Source organism: Peromyscus maniculatus, chromosome 1, assembly GCF_049852395.1.
Source record: "Peromyscus maniculatus bairdii isolate BWxNUB_F1_BW_parent chromosome 1, HU_Pman_BW_mat_3.1, whole genome shotgun sequence".
Taxonomy (NCBI): Eukaryota; Metazoa; Chordata; class Mammalia; order Rodentia; family Cricetidae; genus Peromyscus; species Peromyscus maniculatus.
Window position 1 is genome coordinate 38506080 of NC_134852.1, and position 22422 is coordinate 38528501.

The 22422-nt window shown below is 46.4% G+C and overlaps 1 protein-coding gene across 2 annotated transcripts; it reads right to left on the reverse strand.

Annotated features, from left to right (window-relative positions):
• Positions 1–1094: 1094 nt before the first annotated feature.
• On the reverse strand, positions 1095–9857 carry LOC102905707 (myeloid cell surface antigen CD33-like). 2 transcript variants are annotated; one of them, XM_016004758.3, is made up of 5 exons: positions 9228–9857; positions 8758–9036; positions 5904–6006; positions 5506–5587; positions 1095–3051 (listed from the first exon to the last, which is right to left on the reverse strand). In XM_016004758.3, the coding sequence occupies exons 1-5, from the start codon at positions 9802–9804 to the stop codon at positions 2926–2928; spliced, it is 1167 nt and encodes a 388-aa protein (XP_015860244.1). In that variant the 5' UTR covers positions 9805–9857; the 3' UTR covers positions 1095–2925. The 2 variants fall into 2 exon arrangements, with proteins under 2 accessions (XP_015860244.1, XP_015860243.1); XM_016004757.3 differs by having other exon boundaries at positions 5904–6009.
• Positions 9858–22422: the final 12565 nt, after the last annotated feature.

A 22422-nucleotide genomic window follows, 5' to 3' on the forward strand; every position in this document is an offset into this window, starting at 1 on the left:
GCCTATCCAGCCCTGGTGACAGTACTGCACAACTCGCAGGCAGCTCAGCAGGCTGCAGTGTCTCCTCCAGGCAGCTCACTGGCCCCCAACCCTGCTAGGTGGCTCAACCAGACTGAACCTCTGCTAGGCACTCAGTTTGTCTGAGGGTCTCGTAGAATTCCAAGTTTAAGTGTGCCTGGGGAGGGAGGAATCTAGTGAATCTGGTCAGTTTTAGGGACTTCTGAAGCTTCTGAGTGGTTTACATCTTGAGCGTGATGGGCTTCTCGGCAGGGTAGAATGTTTTACTCTGCTTTAAAACATCCTGTGTCTTTTGTGAGCTTCCCTCCAAGATGGATGGTTTTCTCTCGGAGGAAATTGATACACAATGCCGGAGTGACTAGAAGTTAGTTCATGGCTCCCCAGGACAAGTCATTCAGATGGGGTTCACACAGGGTTTGACAAAACTGAAGATGGTGTGGGGAGGAGCAGTTCAATGGCGCCTGCAATGGGCGATAAGAATGCAGCCGACACTCATCTGTAGGAAGGCCGGGCACTGGCGGGGTAATTATAATATGCCAACCTTCTCCCTGCATCTGGGATGTCCTGCCTCTTTGCCATAGCAGCACTGGCGGGGCCCCTGTTTATGAGTGACATATAACAGAGCTGTCTGATAACGAAGCATTCCAGAAGGGAACCAATGGCTGGTGGACTGTAGAATAATTAATTGCAATCATTTAAAGTAGCACATGTGTGGTACAACAGCAAGCAGCTACGTGGTGTCTGTGTGGCCTCTTCCCTGGGCAGGGAGGCCTGCAAGTGAGACTAAGAGTTTTTTTCCAGAAGGAACTTGCCTTTGTGAGAGAAGAATTAAAAGGGGCAAAGATATGCAGATGTGGTCCTCTGTATTAGTCTCTGGCTTGGAAGGTAAAGTAGAAGAGGGAGAAGATGAAAGGCAGGCAGGTGTTAGCTTTACTTTTTCTTTTTTTTTACAACTGGCAGGTGTAAGGGAAAGAAAATGAAAATTAGGTGTGAGCAAAACCGCCATTTCTGAGACCCACAAGAAGAGTTAGGTAACAAGGAGGGAGGGAGGGAGGTTTCTCAAACTGTCCAAGGTCTCTTGAAAAGTTCAATCTCTTTACTGTGGACTTCTGTAAAATCAAACATAGGTTATATACTTCTATCCAAGAGGGAAGAACCAGGGTATAGTCACAGATCAAAACAAAACTAAGGTCTAGCAGTATAAAGCTCAGTGTCAGACATCTGGGACCCATGATCTGGCCTCCAAAGGGATTGGCAGTGGTACCTCTCTGGCTCTATATATACAGCACACACACACAGCTTGTCTCCTAGGTGCAGGTAAGCTCCACTACATGGCTGCTGCTGTCCTCAATGGTCATCCCATGGTGCTGGCATCTCCAAATGCTGTGGTCTGCACTGAAACTGGGCTGCACCTTCACCAGCAGCCTCTCCTGGTCTCTCTTCAGGGACTCTGATCCTGTCATCTTCAGTCCTGGGGCTTCTGCTGCGGCTGAGGTTGCACCTCACCCGTGGCCTCTCTGGGCCTCTCTTCATGGATTCCAGTCCTGCTGCACAGTACCAATCCTCATCTGCTCTCCGTGACCCCTTCATGCCTTTTCAGTACCACCTCAGTGACTCTTACACATGACCAAGTTCGGCTGTCAGCAGAAGTTACCAGCATGGCCCCTCTGGAACACAGTTTCTGTGTGCCAACACTAAAGAAATACTTCCCAGAAGATTTCACCTCAATGATGCTGGTCTCTTCTTAACCACTGATGATTTCTCAGCTTCTGCTGACCAGCATCAATTGTCTCAGTAGAGCTGAGACTGAAAAAGGTTTCACTTGAATGGTACTGGTCTCTTGTTAATTACAGCTGATTCCCCAACTGACCAGAACCACATATTCTTAATTCAAAGTATCACACATCTCCAATGGAGTCTTTGCTTCCTTTGAAACTTTAGAAGACAAGCCCCATTGTTTGCACTACTCCCAGCATTATCGTCTAAGTTCCTACAATAGATCATTAAACTCTGAACACTTAATGACTTTTCTAGCTCAAAGTTCCAAAGTCCTTTCACAATCCTCCTCAAAACATGGTCAGGTCTGTCAAGAAATACCCTACTCCTGGTACCATTTTCAGTCTTAGGTTTCCTACTGCTGCGATGAAACACCATGACCAAGCTTGAGGAGGAAAGGGTCTATTTCAGACACCAGTCCATCATCCAGGAAAATCAGAGCAGGTGCTCAAGGCAAGAACCTGGAGGTGGAACTGATCCTGAGGATTTGGAGAAGCGCTTCTTACTGGCTTGATCAGCTCACTTTGGTGTTGCACCCAGAACCACCCCTTACTCTTATGTTGCATGACGCACAATGGGCTGGGCACTCGCACAACATCCCTAGTTAAGAAAATGCACTGCCGACGATGACAGACAAATCTTACAGGATCATTTCCTCAGTGGAGTCTCCAGTATCAAATAACATGTTGACGATAAACTAGTCAGGACAGTGTGGGTATATGCTTCTGATCAGAGCTAAAGTTACAGGTGCTTGTGAGCTACCTGATGTGGGTGCTGGAAACTGTACTCAGGTCCTCTGCAAGAGAATTGCATGTTCTTAACCTCTGAGCTACCTTTCCAGCCCCTCTCCCATGGTTTCTGCTTCAACTTATTGCTTGAGTTTCTGTCCTGACTTCCCTCAGTGATATGAGCATTTTTTATAGACTTGGGCATGTAAGAGGCAGTATTCAATGCCCAGTTCACTGGTCTTGAGAGAAATATATTCACAAGGGAATTCAGAGAGATTTTGCTTCAGCCGAAACCTCAGAATTGTATGGTGGAAAGTCTCTGAAAATCAGCCACAGAGGACACAGTATTACGGCTAAGAGTGATGTTCCTGATGGTTCCTCCATGGGTCCACATCTCTACATACTAGGGAGAGGTTTCCTTCTGAGGCGCTGACCTGTGAAAGCTGAGGGACGCATAGTGTACTTCTTGCTCTATCCCCAAGGTGGGGTCCTCAGCATGGCTGTGAACCTTGGAGTCCTGCTGTTGACACTGTGTGGAGAGAAAGAAGAAAGTCAGGGTGGGCCTGGGGGCAGAAAAGGTTATGGAAATGAACTCATTCCAACAAGACATTCATTCACTCCGATGAAGTGTTTCTGAAGTGTCAGTTGATTACACAACACTGATTTATTTGTTCTTTCCACTCATTTGTATGTGTTGCTTCCATTATCCCACCACCCACGCTGCTTTCCAGATTCTACGGCCATCTCTGAAGGACCTAGGTGGAAAATACTATTATTTTACCCATTTTACCAACAGGCTGGGTCTTTTACAAGGTCACCAATCTACTGAACATGAACTGCACCCCAGATCTCCCTGAGATGTTTCATGTGCTGAAGATGGATCACAGAGAAACAAGAGATGGGTCACGTGACTCAGGTGTTAGAAGGATGAAGCTTCATGATGGCTGGTATTGTGGTCACATATGTGAACTGGAGGGAGGCCAAAGGACAGCAGTTTCCCCAGAGCCTAGCTTCTCTTTTTGGGTCTCCAAGTGGTGGGAACACTATGGGAGTCCTGCTGCCACAGGCCTGAGATGTCTGTCACAGACAAACGTGTGGCATGCTCTGGAGACTGATGTGGACTGGACACTGATAGAAACAGCTGATAGCTACAAAGCACAGCCACTTCCTGCTACTGGCCCGTTTTCCAGCTCTGATTAAATACAAGTTTTCTCAAAAGCATGCTTAGCACCCATAGTGCCCACCCCCTCACCTCCCTTTCTCCCTCTAGTTCCTGCTGGTAAGAGGGATTTCTTTCCATTCAGCTCCCAGAACTTTGAGTATCAAAATCAGCTTGATTTTGTTAAATACCAGTTCCATTCTCACTCCTGGCCTCCTGTAGGACACTCAGTCCCCTCCTTGACACCCTGACATCACCTGTGACCACAGGACACATCTCTGCACTCTCCTCACAGATGGCTCTGCTCAGCGGCTTCTCCTCCCAGTCTCCTTGCCTCTTCTGCTTCATCTCTCTGACTGAGTGATGGCAGGTTTAGTGCATTTTGTGTGGGCTTTCCTAGTATTTGTGGTTTCAACCACATTAGACCTTGATGTGGAGAGTCCGCTGACCCCAGGCTCTGGTATCTACTGTCCATTTTCACCTGGACATCTCAGAGACTCCTCATCCTTTTAGGAACCAGAGTGATGGTTCTTTTCATGATTTCCTCCATGTGCAGGGCTGGCTGTGTGCATTGACAGCTCAGTTCTTTAAACTATTCATGGCAACCACAGAATTGTGATGTGTGACCTCTATGAGTCATCTATGACACATACGAGATGGAGACGGCAAGCTGTTTTGCAAATACACAGGCATTCATTTACCTCTTGAGTCTTCCTTAGAGGTGTATGCAGAATCTCACTCTCATCCAGATCCATCATTTGGACCTGGACTGGGTCAACACCTCTGTTTTTGTGTTGTATTTTGTTCTTAGAAACAGAATCTTTTTTTTTTTTTTTTTTTTTGGTTTTTTCGAGACAGGGTTTCTCTGTGTAGCTTTGCGCCTTTCCTGGAACTCACTTGGTAGACCAGGCTGGCCTCGAACTCACAGAGATCCACCTGCCTCTGCCTCCCGAGTGCTGGGATTAAAGGCGTGCGCCACCACCGCCCGGCTAGAAACAGAATCTTATTGCGTAGCCTAGGCTGGCCTGGAACTTGTCCCCTGGTCTCACACTCCATGGATTGGCACTACACTATATATTCAGAAGCATCAGACATTCTTTGTGACATACTGCAGAGAAGGACCTGGGATGTACAGGGGCTGGGTGCTGATTGGGTAGGGGGACACAAGTACCATCACAGAGATGGAGAGACATCAACAGAAGCATGTTCAGGGATTGATGACTGTGTTTGTGATGTTCTCATCTGGGCTTTTGACCCTGGAGGTGCTGTTTCTTTTTGGAAGAGAGTTTCTAGGGACAATGAAAGACCTGGCTGCATGTGCATCTTTCCCATGCACACCCCAGTCCTACATCTAACCCAACCATATCCTTTAGGGAGCTCTGTCCTTCTACCCCACAACCCCAGGTTCGGTTACCAGGTGAATAGAAATAGCCTTGATGTTCAGAGTGGCTGATCTAAGCTGCCCAGCCTGCCCAGTCTGCTCACCCTGTTCCATTAATTCTTTCTAATGAACTCCACAGTCAGGGCTCCTGTCTATGTTGTCCCCTCACCTTCACTGATGATGAACAGACCTGATGTTGCCTCATGTAGCTTTACATGGCCCAGCAAGCCCCTCCTTCCTAGAAAGTGATTTCTATACTCTTTTTCAATAGCAAAGGTCTAATGATTGGCAGGCCTCACTATACTTAAAGACCACATGTATATCAAGACCATCAGCAAGGGGGAAGCGACACGTTCCGATCTGTATATGCTTAACGGGATGCCACCATGTTCTCCTCCCACAAGGAAGTGTCCCAAGGGCTCCAGGGTCCCTGTGGCACTTACCTGGGAAAGTGACTCAGCAGTGGGGTGCATGTGGCTCATGCTCACTGCAGTCCTGGCTGCTTTCTTTCTGTGTGCCTTCACTCTGATGGGAGGCAAATGACTCGGTCAGTCTGGTTTCCTCAAACTAGGGGTTATGGTCATGATCATAGAATATATGACCATGATAGGTCTAAGGAGCACTTGTCAAGTGTCCCTTATGACATGATTGTGACAAGAACTACTCTTACTTCCTAGACATCTAGACATCTAGATGGGGCAGATCTGTGCTTGCCAGAGGCTGCCACCTGGGTTCTCAACACCCTGCAGCCTGTGCTCTGGCCACATGTTCTCACAGCCCTCTCAGTCCCTTCCTCTTCGTATTCCCAGTCACCTGTCCCCGACCCAGAGCTGAGGCTCACATGAAGAAGACGAGGCAGATGGAGACGGAGAGCAGAGCTGTCACACCAGCACCCCCGATGGCTCCCAGAATCACTCCTGAAGCTGACTTTCCTCCTGGGTTCCCTGCTGAAGGAGACTTAGGTGAGCTCTGATCTTGATGAGCAAGCCTGTACCTCTCCAGGGCTCTCATCTCTGAGATGGGGTCCAGACACAAAGTCTGTTTCCCACCACAGGAGCTCGTTTTTTTCTAGAATCTCAGATAAAGCACGCAGTCCACCTGAGCCCTCCTGTCCAGGTCGTGTTCCTGCCCACTGGAGTCCATCTCTCCCAGAACCCATGTCCTCTCTACCTGGAACCTCTACATCAAACACACAGACAAATAATGAGGAGGACAGTTCTCCCCAGAGCACTGGGAAGATGCTGAGCGCTTGATGTAATGTTGAAATCTGTGAAAGTCTCTGTGAGGGTTAATGTTTCATTCTTTATTCTTGTTGTAAGGCTTCCTTCTGAAGTTTATTTTCTCATAAGTAGGCAAGGATGTTGGGAGATGGGGCAATCAGACTCCCCAGTCACTGGGTGTTGGATTGTCTCTTGCTTCTTTGGCTCCCTTGAGCAAAAGTGTTCTTAGTTAAGCAGCCAGAAGCTAGCTACTCTGTGTTTATGCAAACACCAGACAGCCGGAGCACTTCCCAGCTCACAGCTGGTTATCTTGGTTCCTGAAGGGCCAGCCCCAGCCAGAGGGGTTTGGAAGGGTTTTTGCTTTCACAATTTTCAAAGAGCTCCAAATGACTCTGAAACTATTTTAACTGGAACCAGAGTGGAAGCATTTTCCCCAGTGGCTGAAGAAAGGGACCCCCCCCACCCCCACCCCCCCCACCCCCCCCCCGTGAAGAGGTGAGGCTGTGATTGGTCCAAACACCCTTTTAGCTTATAGACACAGGCTGCCTTAGCTTCTTTCAGAGTGGGCTGGGAAATATAGGTGTCACAGCATGAGGTTCCGTGAAAAGCTTCTTTTGAAATGTTTTTCTGGTCTTTTTTCAGTAGTGTAGGCTGAACTGGTACCAAGAAGAAGAAAGCAGAAGAGAAAGCATAGTGGGGTGTAGCCCGCTGAGAGAAAGGGAACAGTTATTGACCAGTCAGCAGGCAGCATGGAGGGGACAAGGCAGCCAGCCTCTGACACTTTCAGAATCTCCAACAGAGGAAGAAGAAGCCATCAGAAGGAGAGCAACAGGAGAGGTGGAGAGCTGAGAGGAACCGAGAAGAAAGTTATGAATGTATGAGGAGTCAGAGGACAATACAGCCCAAGAACCCGGAAGGTTTCCAGGGAGCTTTCAAGTCAGAGAACTTCCCTCAACCTGGACAGAACTGTCACTCTGGTAGGGCTAGTGGTCCTAACACAATTGCAGAAGTGGAACACTAGGAGTTGCCTCCTGCCTCTGCTCCACCTGCCTCTGCTCATTGCTGCCAAACACCCAGGGAACAGGGGTCAGAAAGTGATGAAGACCATTACAAGCTTCTTGACCAACTATGGTTTCTACCCCAAGAGAGCAAAAAGATGACCCCCCCCCCTACTATGTGCTGGTAACAGCAGGACCAGAATCCTGCTCTCTGAAGCATCCAACTACAGACAGTGACAGAGAGTGCATGGATTCATATTCTCCTCTCTCTTCTTCCCAAGGATGCTATCTGAGTCCCTCTCCAGGTCTCTTTTGCCCATCCCTCAGGGTCAACGTGGCCGTTGGTGCCTACGGAGAGGGTGGATGAGAGTGGTTAGGAGGGTAATTGTTGGAGCCTTGAATCAGACCCAGAGAGCCCACGTGGTTCTGCCTGGCGGTGCTTCCTGGGATCCTCCCACACAGATTCAGGTAGCTGTTTCAGCATCTCTTGTCCACACTACCGAGGGAATCTCCTCTGCTCTTATAGGCTCTTTGTCCAGTAAAGACCACATGCCATTAACAGCGTGAACAGGGCAGGGTAGGGAGTGTGCTGATGGTTGGGCAGAGGTCAGGGTTAAGAGCTTCAGGACTGGCAGCAAGCAGCAACATCAGTAACAACAGTAACGCTGACAAAGCATCCCCAAGAGACGTTTAGAGTTGACACCATTATGGTGGAGCCTATCATACACGTGTCAAATAGTGGACCCTGATGTGACCTGTGATCTCTAGGTCATGGTGACATGTCTGTGAAGACTCATCCTTTGTGACAATGGAGCATCTCATGGTGTCACAGGAGGCTGTGCACTGTGGGTGCGGCAGGTGTGTAGGAAATTCTGGTAAATCTACTCCGACTGCGGAACTTAAGCCAATCGGAAAACTAAAGATCATTTTATAAAAATTCCCCCAGGAGGGTCACTGACTGGAGGAAAAACATCTGTACAGAGGGGCAGGGGAGAAGTTACTGGTCTCTCATGGATATCCCTGCAAGTATCAGAAATCCCTGGGGAGGAGGCTTGATGAGTGGATCATGATGAACATTCCACATCAAGTCTGAGTGAAGTTGGTTCAGCTACATTCCCGTAACTGCTGGCCACATCCTGGGAGGCATAGATTGAGGGTTCTCTGTAGCATATGAACAGAGAATAGGGTTCTCTCTTTACTTGGGGTGAGCATGAGGTAAGGCAGCAATCTTGGTTCTCTGTAGCATATGAACAGAGAATGGGATTCTCTCTTTACTTGGGGTGAGCATGAGATAATGAGATAATGAGCATGTCATACCTTTGACACCATCCCAGAAATCAGCCTAGTAGAGGAACAGGCTCTGGTGCCCTTCTGTGTCCCTAGTTCACCAGGTTTTCAGGATTCACCCACCATGGTTCTCCAGCCCCATCTTCCTGTCTCTACATCCTCATGGACAGGGTGTTCTGTCTTTACTCACAGGTGACATTGAGCTGGATGGTCCTTTCCACAGTTACACCAGCTCCAGGGAAGGCCACCTGACAGGTGAGGTTGGTGCCATGGTCCTGAGGCCTGGGTGTGAGGGTCAGCACTGAGGAGAGAGTGGTCCTTGGGCCCAGGGAGGTGAGGGCAGCTGACATCCAGGAGAAGATGGGGGGTGTCCCCCTCTCACAGGCCCAGGGCACAGAGCAGGTCAGGTTTCTGGGACAGCCAGGCTTCAGGGTCTCCAGCGGGAGGATGTGTGGGTTGTATGTGAGGGCTGGTGAAGAGAGGGGAGCCATGTAGGATCAGGTAGTGGGTGAGGTGCAGCTGGGAGGAAAGGCCTGACTCTGCTCTAGCTCCTGTGAGAGTCCTGATGCTCCAACCTCAGCCACTTTCAGAACGGGGTCCCATCCCAGGCCTGTCCTGTGGCACCATGACATTCCCTAATGGTGGGAGCCTACAACTTACCTGTCACATGCACAGACACTGGCTTCTTACAGGAACTCCACTGTAACCTTTTTTGCTGCTTTCCCATGAAGAAGTAGGAACCGTTGTCACCTCTTTGTGCATCTCTGATATCCAGGGAACAGTTGTTGCTCTTCATGTCCCCTACGAGGTGGAATCGGCCCCGGGTCTCCTTCAGCACTTGCTGTTCTGGGTCGTTTGTGGCCACTGCAGAGTCTTGACTTGTGTCAGCCCCTGTGTGGAACCAAGAGCCATAAACTTGAGCAGAATTGGCCCTAGGACCGGTGAATGTGCAGGGCACAAGGACACAGAGGCCTTCCTGTACCAGCACCATCTCCACTTCCGCCTTGTGTCTATCACCCTTGCACTCTGTGGCAGTAGAAGGCTTGGCTCTGAGTGTCCAGTGATGCATCCACACCAAGAGCAGCAGCAGAAGTAGCTGCATTGGGAAGAGCTCCTGGGGTTCTGTGAGTGAGTAGAGATGGGAGGTCAGGTTCAAGAGAAAGTGTTGCAGAATCCTCTGAAATTGGAAAGAAGCCAGAGACTTCAGTTCACAGAAGAGGAACCACAGAGGGCTCATGTTCCTACCCTCACCACAGAGTACATGGAAACCCTGAGGCTAAGGCCCCAACAGATGTTAGAGAACCACCTAAAGGAAAGGGAAGAGAGAGTAGGGGAGGGAGAGAGAAGGGGGAGGGGAAGGAGGCAGAGGGAAGGAGGGAGGGAGGGAGGGGATCCTACCACGGAGTCAGAACCAGACACAGGGGACATATCAGGTCCTCCCACTCTGTTGCACGAATCCTAATTGGTCTTAATAAAAACCCGGAGCCAGATAGCGGGGTAAATACTGAAAGATCAGCGAGGCAAAGGAACACCTCTCACCTCACCAACTCCTCAGCCGAAAAAGCTGAACTCCTTTCTCCTCCTGCCTTATGTATCCACCCAGCCATATCACTTCCTGTCTCAGCTTCCCTAGTGCTGGGATTAAAGGTGTGTGTCACCACTGCCTGGCCTCTAAGGCTAACTAGTGGCTGGCTTTGCCCTCTGATCTTCAGGCAAGCTTTATTTGTTAGAGCATACACAAAATATCACCACACTAAGTGACCACTTTTCACCTCTTGCAGTGCTGTGGGTCTAGCCTGGGGTCTTTCGTAAACACCCTACCACTGAACTCACCACTAGCCCTTGGTGATTTTGATACTTGATATTTTTATGTAGATCAGGCTGGTCTTGAACTAGTTTTCCCCTATTAGCCTCTCTCTTGCAGGGATTACAGGCACCTATCACACTCAATTTCCTTTTCTTATTGATTAAGCTCATTCTTTAGCATGCATGTATCCAATGCATCATTACCTCTCCTGCTCCCATCCTCACATCTCCCTTTGATCCTTGTCACCCTCTCCATACAGGTCTTTCCCCCACATTAATGTCTTTTGGGTTTGTTTTGTGACCCATGAATTTTAACCAGGACTGTCTGTGTGTCTACAGGTTTGGAGCTATCCACTGGGGCCTGGTGGGCACACCCTTGGGTACTCAATTAAAGACAAATGTCCTCCTCCATAATCCACACAGAAAATAGTTCTGCAATGGTTTGGTTTCCTGTTGCTCTAATAAAACACTGTGACTAACAGCAACTTGGAGAGGAAAGAGTTTATTTCATCTTATAACTTTTAGGTCATTCTCTATCACTGAGGGAAATCAGGACAAGAACTCAAGGTAGGAACCTGGAGGCAGGAACTAAGACAGAGGCCATAGATAAATGCTGCTTACTGGCTTGCAGCTTCTTCCTTGCTCAGCCTGCTTTCTTATACAACCCAGAAACATCTGCCCTTGGATGGCACCTCCCTCTGTGGACTGGACCCTCCTCCATCAATCAGCAATAAAAAAAAAAAAATGCCCCATAGACGAGTCTGATGGACACAATTTCTCAGCTGAGGTTTCCTTTCTCAGATCACTCTAGTTTGTGTCAAGTTGACACAAACTATGTCTTGCCCTGAAGTCAGCATTTCACTGTACCACACTCAACTTCTGAGTGACTTTCTGGGCACTACTGTTTACAGCATGAGCTGGGGCCCTCATGCCTGGCCTCACAGTGTCACAGCCCCCTCTATACTCATCAGGTGGCAGGTACTGAAGGATGCAGGATGCTGTAGGGTTGTGACGAATGTCTTGGCAGGAGGACGGTCTGGGAAAACTGAAGCCTGCACTTTTTCACTCATCCATTAATCAAACATACAGTGAGCTCTGAACATTGGTCAGCTGGACATAAGAAGGGACTCCCATGTTCTGGTGCCCCATCTATGGATCATGGGCATTATTAAGAACCTGATCTCAGCTTCCAGTGTGCACAGTCGGAGACAAGTTGCTGGTTCAGATGCTGCTTGTGTCTGTGTCTATTGGAGTTTCCACCATCAAGCTCTCTGTAGCAGCTGCACCATGTCACATTCTGGAGTTTCAGTTCCTCTGTCTGATTCAATAACTTGCCACTTCCTCTTTTTAGCAATTGTTCTTGAAATGGGTGTGAAGTGATGTCTCATTGTGATTTTAAGTTGTTATTGGCATATATCCTGCAGAGTGTGATTTGATCTCAATCGCCTCTCAATTGCCCTCTCTTCTTGCTTGCTCCCCTCAGCATCTCTAATGGTCTCTCTTCTACTTTCATAGCATTTTGCTTTTTCTAGATTCTGCACATAACAGAAAGGTTTTTTTGGACCTGAAGTTCTCAGTCTGGCTTATTTCATGTAAGAGGTGATGCCCCCCCACTCCTGCACCCATACATTATGTTTTTATTATGTTACAATGCAAATAACATTTTTGATTATGGCTTGGGTTTTTTTGTTTGTTTTGTTGTTTGTTGGGGTCCACAGAGGTTTCCTAGTGAGATCTGAGCTTGCTTTACACAGCAGGGCTGCATTAGGGGGTGGCTTGACCATGTGTGCGTAGTTACCAGGTGTTTGGAATGTTCTGTACTTGGTTGTGCTGGGAGGAGATCTTTTGTTCCACCCCTTGGCATTCCTTTAAAAGCCCTTTAGAAGAGACAGAAGGCTGCTGGTGAGTGTTGACTCAGGCCCTCCCAAGGCTATCCTGTGTTTCTATCTGTAGTCTATCTCTCCTCTGTATTTCTACCTAAATATTTCTCACTTCTCCTTGCTCAAGAGTACCCCGGGGGAAAAAGTGGGGACAGGCCCCACACAGTTCTTTTGATTTATTTATTTTTATGTTATGTGCATTGGTGCTTTGCCAAGAGTCTTAGATCCCCTGGAACTGCAGTTACAGACAGTTGTGAGCTGCCATGTGGGTGCTGGGAATTGTACCCAGGTCCTCTGGAAGAGCAGTCAGTGCTCTTAACTGCTGAGCCATCTCTTCATCCCCCATAACTTGTTTTTTTAATTGCTCACAAAGTTTCATCTTATTATTTTTGTGTGTGCACACGTGCATCCCATGAATCATGTTGAAGTCAGAGGATGACTTGTGGGAGCTGGTTCTCACCTTCCACCATAGTTTTGAGGAATTGAGCTTACGCTCATGTCTTCAAAATTTCATGGGAAAGGCTTTTACCCCATAAGCCATCTCACTGACTACTTTTTGTTTGTTTTTTAGACAGGGTTTTACATACCCTGGCCTTCAACTCTCTCTATAGCCAAGGATAACCCCAAGCTCCTGGTTCATCTGTCTTCATTTCCCAAATACAAGTGTGTGCCACCACACATTTTATGTGATTCTGGGGACAGAATTCATGGCTCTGTGAATCCTAGGCAAGGACTCTGCAACTGAACCACAACCTCAGCCTCTATTTTATAGTTCTGACTTGCATATCTTTTAAAACTATTTATTTATTTACTTACTTGTGTGTGTTTTAGATAATATTATAGGACTAGCCTTAATATTATACTATCCCCGGGTGCCCAGAAGCGACGCTGCCAGAGCTGTGGGAATGAATCTAGATACCCGGAGCTCTTTCGTCCAACTGGTTTATTCGTCCGCCACCAACATTCTGTCCAAAAACTCAGCCCACTTCTATTGGGGCTCATCTATATCTTTCCCAAGCCAGCAACACCTTCATGTTTACAATACAACATAAGAATTTGCAAGGTCCCCACCAGAAGCTTCCTGGCAACTTCATTTGCAACCCAAAAAGAAGAAGAGGATAAAGGCAGAGTTAGTTAGGAGCTGGACTAAATCACAGAAGGAATTTATGTGCTAGGAATCTATCCTTACTGTGGTTAGATGAAAACATGACGAGTCTATCATAAATGTGCTCAAACTATAAACTTACAGGTGATAGGGTAAAGAAATCTGTAAGTCATTAAAAATAAAACTGCCACTATTTTTCTCTGCTACGAGTTTTCTGACAGGGCGGGGGAGGAGTACTGGCAGCTAGTCAATCTGCATCACAGCTTGGAGCGCCTGGTGAGGGGAAACCCCTTTGATCTAAGAAGTTGCTCTGGGGCAGTGGAAGATCTGAACTTGATTTGCACAATAAACAAAGCTATGCACATCTTTGGATGTGGCTAGAAGGAAATATTTGCAAAAAGCACATACCCAATTCAAACGCTAAAAATGGGAGCTCAGAGCCAGAAAGTTCTGCCTACAGGACTTTATCCTAGCACTTTGAGCATATAAAAGCCTAAGAGGGAGGTTCACACATTCACACATTCTGGGAGAATTATAAGCGCAGGGAATTCATAGCAATACGCAGCTAAATATTAAAGGTGTGAAACACCAAATATTCTGTGATAAATGACTTTCCATTTGACAGACCCTTGACTGGTATAAGCTTACTATATACAGCTGGAGTTTCTATTTCATATCCTTGTGGGTCGTGACACTTCCTGCTTTCTCGTTCAATAAGTGAAGTGTATGGATTTCTCTTTGGGCTACTTGTACCACTGATCCTAAGCATCTGAAGATGACTGGAATAAGAAATAAAAGTACAATGATTAGTGCTCCCATAGCTCCTACACTTACAAGGAGATCCAAAACGAGTTGTTATTCATGAATTCTTTTACTGAATAGGCGAAATAGTTACTTCTACTGCAGAGGAAAACTGGAGTCTGGGATGGCTGACGGCACTAATCTGGGAGTGTAGCGTGTCTATATTTACACCTAGCTGGGAGCTATTCCAGACACCTCTCAGGTGAGCTTGCACCTGTTCCCAGAACATATCTGATCCATTGAAAGGCAAAGAGGTGACACAAATCCATTTGTAGTCAGCGTGACACGATGCTGTTAAACGTGTCTTAATATTCTGAATCTGATAAAGTATGGCCTCTTCTAAGACATTTATTCTATCTATTAATCTGTGATCAATTCCTTCCTGAGTGACTGAAGCCATAGACACATTCTTAGATAAGGAATTAACATGATGAACAGTTTGTGTCTGTTGAGTTAAAGCTGTGGCAGACCCAGCTACTGAGGCTACAATAGATATCAGAGCAGTTATGCCAAGGATAAGTTCAGCTACAAAACTTTTGTAGAGAAAAAAAAACTCTTTAGGTGAGAAAGAGTGTTAGCAACATGTTTTAAGTGAATATAGCAGGGTCCTCATACCAGGATGAAGAAAGGTATACAGGCAAAAGTACTTGGGAGAGTTGATGAAGGATAATGAAAGCTTTAGGGTTAGTTGTGGAGTTTATACAATTAGTTAGATAGCAGTCCTTGCAGTACATATCAAAAATTGATCTATTGGTACAATGTTCAGGGTCCCTGTCTCACCTGAGTATAGGATGGCAAAGGGAGACATAACACAAGCCTGGATATAGAGAAAATTATAATTAGGCTGTGCAGGGGGGTTTAAGGCCACCATGATCAGTGGCTGCTAACAATCTATACAGCTGAGTCTGAGGTTTGGGAGGATGAGAAGGCATAGATAGTGTTGGTTAAGCGGTGGCGCTTGTGGTTGGCCACAGCCCACGGGGGCCATGCCGATGGATGTTGTGGTGGCAGAAGAATCACTAGTCATAGTTACCTTTTTAGAGCTTTATTGGGAGAGAAAGGGGAGAGAGAGAGAAAAGAGAGAGAAAGACCATGTGGAGGAAGAGAATACGGAAGGAGAGAGTGAGGAAAGAGAGAGCATGGAAAAAGAGAACACAGAGAAGAGGGCCTGCCTACTTTTTAGGCTAGTGACATGATTAAGGACGTAATCTTTACATCCCAGACTTTTGCTTATTATATAAAAAAAAAAAAAAGCAGATAGATGGGAATAGGGGCATTGTTCCTCTCAAAAACTGCTTCTAGTTGGCTTTTGGACATCAGTTGGCTTTTGGGGGAATGGAGAAGGGGAGTCTTCTGAGGTAGACAGACGTTGTGGGATGCTGTCTGCCATTCGTTTGCTTTGGAGACATGTATCCCTCTTGGCTGTGGCTGGCAACCTTCTGTCTGACAAGATGATGGTGACACAGAAAAAAGCTTAGAGAGAAAAGAATCATTATTATTTTATGTTGACATTTATCTGAGGTAGATCCAGCCTGTCCCTGTGGATTTTGAAATATGTAAGCTTTATCGGAGACAGATTATTTTAAAGCACCTGTTTCCTTTATTAGTTTGGCATCTAGGAGACAGGTGATCAATTGTTTAAAGTATCTCACAGTAATAGATGTTTACATTAAAGTCTTTTTTGTAGTGCAAAGATGCTTTTGGGCCTGGGGGTGCAAATACCTTCTAGCTGTTACAGTTTCTTACTTGATTTCTGGACTCTGGTTCTATGGTGCTCCTGTACCATTAGCTGAACAGTGAGTTAGAACAGGGAACTGGGAAGAGAAAAGCTTGTGGTGCATGAGAACTTATTTTTTTGGAATTAGGGACAAGGCAGAGATCAGGGCCCTGTCTATATGCACGTGAGAAACACAGGCAGTAACTCTGAAAGTTCAATTAAATCTGGTGAGGTGGGTAGGCTGTCCTCTGTACCCGACAATAGAGAAAGGAGAGGTGACATCCCAAAACTCCCAGGACCGAGTCAGTGGTTTTGGTGTCCAGAAAGAAACGGATCACTTCCCTGCTGCGTTCTGGGTTCCCTGTCATGTCTGTAGCCAAGCCTAGGTCTGCTGGAGGTCTTAGCTTGATGTTCTCATGCTCTTTGGTGCCTGGGGGCAGTCAGCTGACTGGCTGTCTTTCTAGTTGGCACTTTGAACAAGGCTGTTGATGGCCTGGCAGGGCATTCGCTAGCTCATGGCCTTTTCCTCACTTAAAACAGGGACCCAACAGCTTTTGGGAGTCAGCAAGTGCCAGCACTTGGCAATTTTGTTTTTGGGCTTTTATCTCTTCCCTGGCACACCTTAAATGCCACAGATGACTCTTTTGCCTGTGTGGTCAGGAGCCTTGCTCTCCAGATGCTTAAGTTTTAGTTGGGGAGGTCTGGGGAACAAGAGGCAGATTTTACTCTGCATCCTGAATTTTTTTTTTCCTGATGATTGATGGCTTAAGGACAGCTTTTGGAAGATCTGCCAGGAGGCAGACTATAAACCCATCCTTTTGGAAGACTTGTCTGAGGCTATAAGTTGATTTTTGGTTAACAGCCATCCTGACTACTGTAAACTTATATGTATGGATCTTAGCTACTTCCAGACCTGTCTGTGTCTCTCAAGGCAGTTTGAGAATGAGTGGGTGGAGTTAAGGTGAGTTAGGGGAGAGTCCATAGAAGCCACCCAAGCCCGCCCATTTGAGCCCGCCCACTGCTGGCGGAAGTCAGACAGAAAAGGTTGCACGTGGCAGATGCAGAAGTGGGGAAGGAGAAGGGTTCAGAGCTTTAGCAGAAAGCTTGGGGATAAAGTAACTCTTTTATTTGCCTGTTCGCTGGGAGAAGTTCCCGCGACTCTGTTATGTGGCCAGGTTTATTGGTACCTGCCCCTATCCGCCAATGTAAGTGGTAAATGTATCTGCCCCTTTGTTTCATGGCTGTAGCTGAGAGAAAAATAAAAAATTAAAATAACAAACCGGGATCAGACTCCAATCTCAGGCATCCCCGAGAGTGAAGAGAGATCTAAGAATCAGCTTAAGTCACCGATACTCTTCGTCAAGGGATAGGAAGGGCTGCAGTGGCTGTGCTGCAGTTGGTCCATGGTGGACCCGAGACAGCATTTACTCCCTCACCAGGAGTGAAAATGTGACTGCCATTGCCAGCACAGCCCGAGGACAACCCCGGGGTGTCTGTCGCAAATGAGAACGGCGGACCCACTCACTGTGGTGAAGAATAATTGGAGTAGCAGTAGTGGTAGCTGTGTAGGGGTCCAGCGGAGGCGAGGGACGTGCGCATGCTCGAGGTCTTGTGGTCTCGCTGGATGGAGGAGGAGACGGCAAGCAGTAGCAGTCATAGCAGGTCCTCGGTGGTCTGTCCGAGTCTGAACAGCACCAAATGTTGGTTAAGCTGTGGCGCTCATGGCTGGCTACTGCCTCGCGGCCGTGCTGATGGATATGGCGGTGGCAGAAGACTCACTAGCTATAGTTACCTTTTTAGAGCTTTATTGGGAGAGAAAGGGGGGGAGAGAGAGAGAGAGAGAGAGAGAGAGAGAGAGAGAGAGAGAGAGAGAGAGAGAGACCATGCGGAGGAAGAGAATACGGAAAGAGAGAGCATGGAAAAAGAGAACAGAGAGGGCCCGCCCACTTTTTAGGCTAGTGATGTAATTAAGGGCATAATCCTTACAGGTAGGACTAACCCAGCCAAAATTTGTCCTTTGATTTGCAATGAGCTCTAAGGAGGTATAAGATCAGTCATGTATTTTTACTGAGGCAATGTCACAAGGGGGAAAAGTGACTCCCATATATGGGAAAACACAGCTCATCAATTTAGGATGGCCTGCAATAGGCTTTAACATTATCCCAGGCTGTTGTACTAGTTTCACAAAACCCCCAGAGACCAGCAAGGAACCAGTTTTCAATGCAAACACTTAAGGGTCCTTTTATTCAGGTTCAACCTGGGCCACCACATTGCAGATGGAAGGAAATGTGGTGACAGCCACAAGCCCAGGTGTAGAGGGTTTTTATAGGGAAGAACCACAAGCCAGGAATTGGCAACTTGAGACTGGGTACAAGGGGCAAGGTAATTTTTTGAAACTATTGGTCTAGACTTTGGGTTCGAAACTACAACCCACTGAACAGGATTATCTGGACTGCTCAGCAGGATTATCTAGATATCTCCAAGGGCCATAAACCACAGACAGGATCTTGTTAAGCTTTCCTTTCCTGTATAAACAAACAGCAGACAGGATGTCTGCAGGAGGATACTGCTCTGTATCTGTTCAATTTTATCATGGCATATTCCTGAGCCTGTAAAGTTAAGTCTAGGCCTTCACAAGGCATGGTTTGAAAACTTAGGGTCACAAATTGGAAATTTCTTAGGAGGTAGTGTATTATCGGGTACAGATCTAGTGGCCAGATACCCATCTATAGGAGACATGATGTTCAATGACCAAGTTTCATGGGAAGTTTGGCTAGTTTTAAGGGTCCTGTGCCTTAAGGGCAGACATCCTGATATGGGGTGCATGGTGTGTACAAAAAACACAAGGGAAGGCTCTTGAAACTAAATGTTTGGCCAAGCGAGGGTGTAAGAAACTAGATCCTTCTCCCCCCATTAAGGAGGAGTCACTAGAAACAACCTTTATTTCCTCAGAGTCCCACGTGGCTGGATGGAAAAGAGGGGCTTCTGGAATGTATGCCCAATAGGTATCCTGAGCAAGAGTACATGGAAATAGAGAAAATACCTAAAGCGTGAGTAGCGCTAGCATTGCCAGGAAATGATTCTCGGGAGTTAGGGCTTTGCCCTGATTCACAAGAATCTGAGTAGCCCCTGATGTCAGACGTTTGACCTGCCCCCAAGAGGAAAATGTGCTGCCACGTGTCAAGGTAGAAGTCGCTTTGGGGGATGGGGATGTTGTTGGTGACTCTGAAGACCGTCCACTGGGAAGGCCAGGGCATCTGAGACCGGCTGTGGGTTCTTACTATCTCCATCAGTGGCGCTGTTGCAATTGGCGGTCTTGGAGTCGTAGGGGAGGAATTTCCTCTTCTTTGCTGCCCGTCTTGGAGCTGGTGGTTTTAGAGTGTCTTTGTTCTGTTGTGGGTTGGCCATGAGGTCAGATTAAGTGGCCCAGGATCTACAAAGGGGAATCAGCATGCTGTAGAAACACACAAGCATATCCTCTCCCTGACATTATTAAAACATGAGGCCTCTCCAATTACCGGTTAAGAATCCTTCCATTTGACTAGAGGCTTGGGTGTCACCTTTGTGGAGACGAGCCTGAGAAAGGGGTTTGTATTATCCTCATAAATATTCATACGGTCAAGTACAAACAGAGCATGATTTAAAAAATGATGTGGAGATGAATATTTAAGATCTCCACATTGTAATTTGGATATTTGGGTTTTAGGGTATGGTGAGCCCTCTCTACGATAGCCTGACCTTGGGAATTATAAGGGATGCCTGCGGAGCGGGAGAAACGAAAGGTCAGGCGACACCAGTTCTTAAAGGCTTTTGAAGGACATGCAGGGCCGTTGTCTGTTTTTAAAGCTCTAAGCATTCCTAAAATTGAAAAGCAGTGAAACAGACGTAGTGTTATATCTTTTAATGCTGCCCCAGATCAAGCTGTAGCACAGATGACCTGAGACTAGGTGTCCACGCATACGTGGACAAATGCCAATTTTCCAAAGGAGGGGACATGAGTTACATCTACTTGCCATAAATCATAAGGCCACAGGCCTCGTGGATTAACTCCCATAGGGAGAGAATTTGTAGTAGGAGGACAGACATTACAACTACGCACAATGGATCTGGCAGCTTCTCAGGGAATTTGAAATTGAAAGTGGAGCACTGTGGCATTTTGATGGTGCAAGGCATGGCTTTTTTGAGCTGCTTCCGTGGAGTAGGCTATGACCCTTGTTAGAGAGTCAGCCATATGATTCCCTTCATGAAAGGGACCTGGAATCATCGTATGTGCATGAATATGACCAATAAAGAAAGAATGAGTCCTAGACTGAATGAGCTCCTGCAATTTTGAAAGCAAGTTTAAAATTGTACAGCAATTAGAAGGGATGGGGGCAGTCTCTGTATGTGGAAATAATCTAACTATATATTGGGAATCTGTATGTAAATTAAAGCTTTTGCCCTTGAGTCTCTCAAAGGCAGTAATTACAGTTATCAATTTGACTCTCTGAGCAGAGGTTTCCTGTGTAGGGAAGGATTCTTTAAAACCATCAATAATTAGTGCAGCTCGGCCTGAAACAGAGCCATCAGTGAATACTAGTGCTGCTGGAAGTGGCAATGGATCTGATTTAGTTCTATATGGAAAAATTACAGGATGTAAGCCTATGAATTTTAACAGATAATGGTATGGTAGTTCATATGAAGGGGTGCCAGGATGTCCTATTTGAGCTACCTGCCAATCTACAGACTCATAGGACAGGATATTGTGTTGTTCAGCTGTATAAGTGTAGCGCCCACGCTACTACCTGGTCACCATGTCCGAGTGAGGGACTGATGATTAAAACAGAGACAAGACAGTGGGTCATTTGTCTCAGTAGAATGCCCTTTACTGAAGGAGGGAAGAGGCCTTAAATACAGGCTTCTTGCATCCTAGCTGTTTACACCAAATGCAGGATACACAAACAAGGAACCTCCGGTAAGCTGTTTAGGAGGAAAAAAAACAGCAGGGAATTAGCATAGGGAGGACATCTGATCAAGGTCAGCAAGCAAGGCAACAGCTACCCAAGGAAAGGGGGTCAGGGCCCTACATATAAGGAAGGATTATCATATGGACATCCTGTCCAAACAATTCTTTACTTCACTTCCTTCCCTTAGCCAATAGAGGCAACTAGAGAAGTATAAGCTGTCACAATCTTTTTAAATTCTAGAGGCCCCCTTGCCACAAGCAGGCAGTGGGCAATTAATCAGTAGGCAAAATAATCAGACTCCATGGTATAATCTATACGAAAGAGTCTTTTAGAGTTAAGTCCTTTTTCTATCAGAGCCAAGGAGGCTTTAGCCTCAGGCATTAATTTTTATGGTGATCGTGGGTTAGGGTTACCATAAAGGATATCATATAAGGGTTTAAGTACCATCGTGGGTATATCCAAATAACTACATACCCAGGAAATATCCCTGAGCAATTTTTGAAAATCATTTAACATTTTTAAGCAATCCATTCTTAACTGAAGAGGTTGTGGGGAGACAAAGCCCATGTGGATAACATGTCCCAAATATGAGAAAGGAGGCTGAATTTAGATTTTTTTCAGGGGCACTTGGAGCCCATATAAAGTCAATTGTTGGACTAGAAATTGTAATGCCTTCTGCAGATATGCTCTGTCAGCATGATAAATCAATATATCATCCATGTAATGAACAAGATAAATATCAGAATACATTTTATGAACTTGCAAAAGTGCTGTACTTGCAAAAGTGCCGTATCCACAAACTTCTGACACAAGGTTGGGCTAGTTTTGCTTCCTTGGGGCAAGGTTCTCCACTGATACCTCTGATAGGGTCTATGGAAATTTGGAGAAGGCAAGCTAAAGGTAAAATGCTGACAATCCTCAGGATGAAGGGGTATGGTAAAAAAAAAATCTTGTAAATCTATGATGATTATATTTTGATTTTTAGGGATGGCCTTAGGGGATGGCAAGCCAGGCTTTAAGGTCCCCATTGGCTCCATGATTTCATTTAATTTTCTAAGATCTTGTAACAGCCGCCACTTGCCTGAATTTTTCTTAATGACAAATATTGGGGTGTTCCACAGGCTGGTGGATAGTTCTAAATGCTCCCTTTCAAGCTGTTCCTTAACCAGACAGGTGGCAGCTTCAACTTTCTCAGTACTTAAGGGCCATTGTTCAACCCAGATGGGCGTGTCAGACCTCCATTTAATGGGGTGGGCAGTTAGGGGAACAGTGGCCCCTAGGGTAAATTTTGATATCCTAGGCCATGTCTGTCATTTTTTATTTCTGAATAATGGGCTCAATTCTACCTTGGCCCTGTTTACCTAAGCCCTTCTTGGGGTTATAACCCATCTGTAGCATTTGAGCTGAAACTGTTTCATTATCAGAGATTAATAAAACACCCATCTGTTGTCTCTTCCCTTCCCCATGACGTGATGGGTATGGAAGGAACAACATATGGACAGAATGTGCCTGATTTTCTCCATCTGACTATCTCAATATCCCTGAGCTTCTGGTTACATTAGCTTGACCTAGGCCTACTAGAGACGAAAGGGTAACAGCC

Bases quoted from the DNA above. Each gene is read 5' to 3' on its own strand.
- LOC102905707 (XM_016004757.3), bottom strand. From the start codon at position 9,804: ATGAGCCCTCTGTGGTTCCTCTTCTGTGAACTGAAGTCTCTGGCTTCT. The intron at 9,037-9,227 runs GTAAGTTGTAGG...TCTCTTCACCAG, and splicing joins AGTGTCTGTGCATGTGACAG to CCCTCACATACAACCCACAC. The intron at 3,052-5,505 runs GTAAGTGCCACA...CTCTCCACACAG, and splicing joins CTGCTGAGTCACTTTCCCAG to TGTCAACAGCAGGACTCCAA.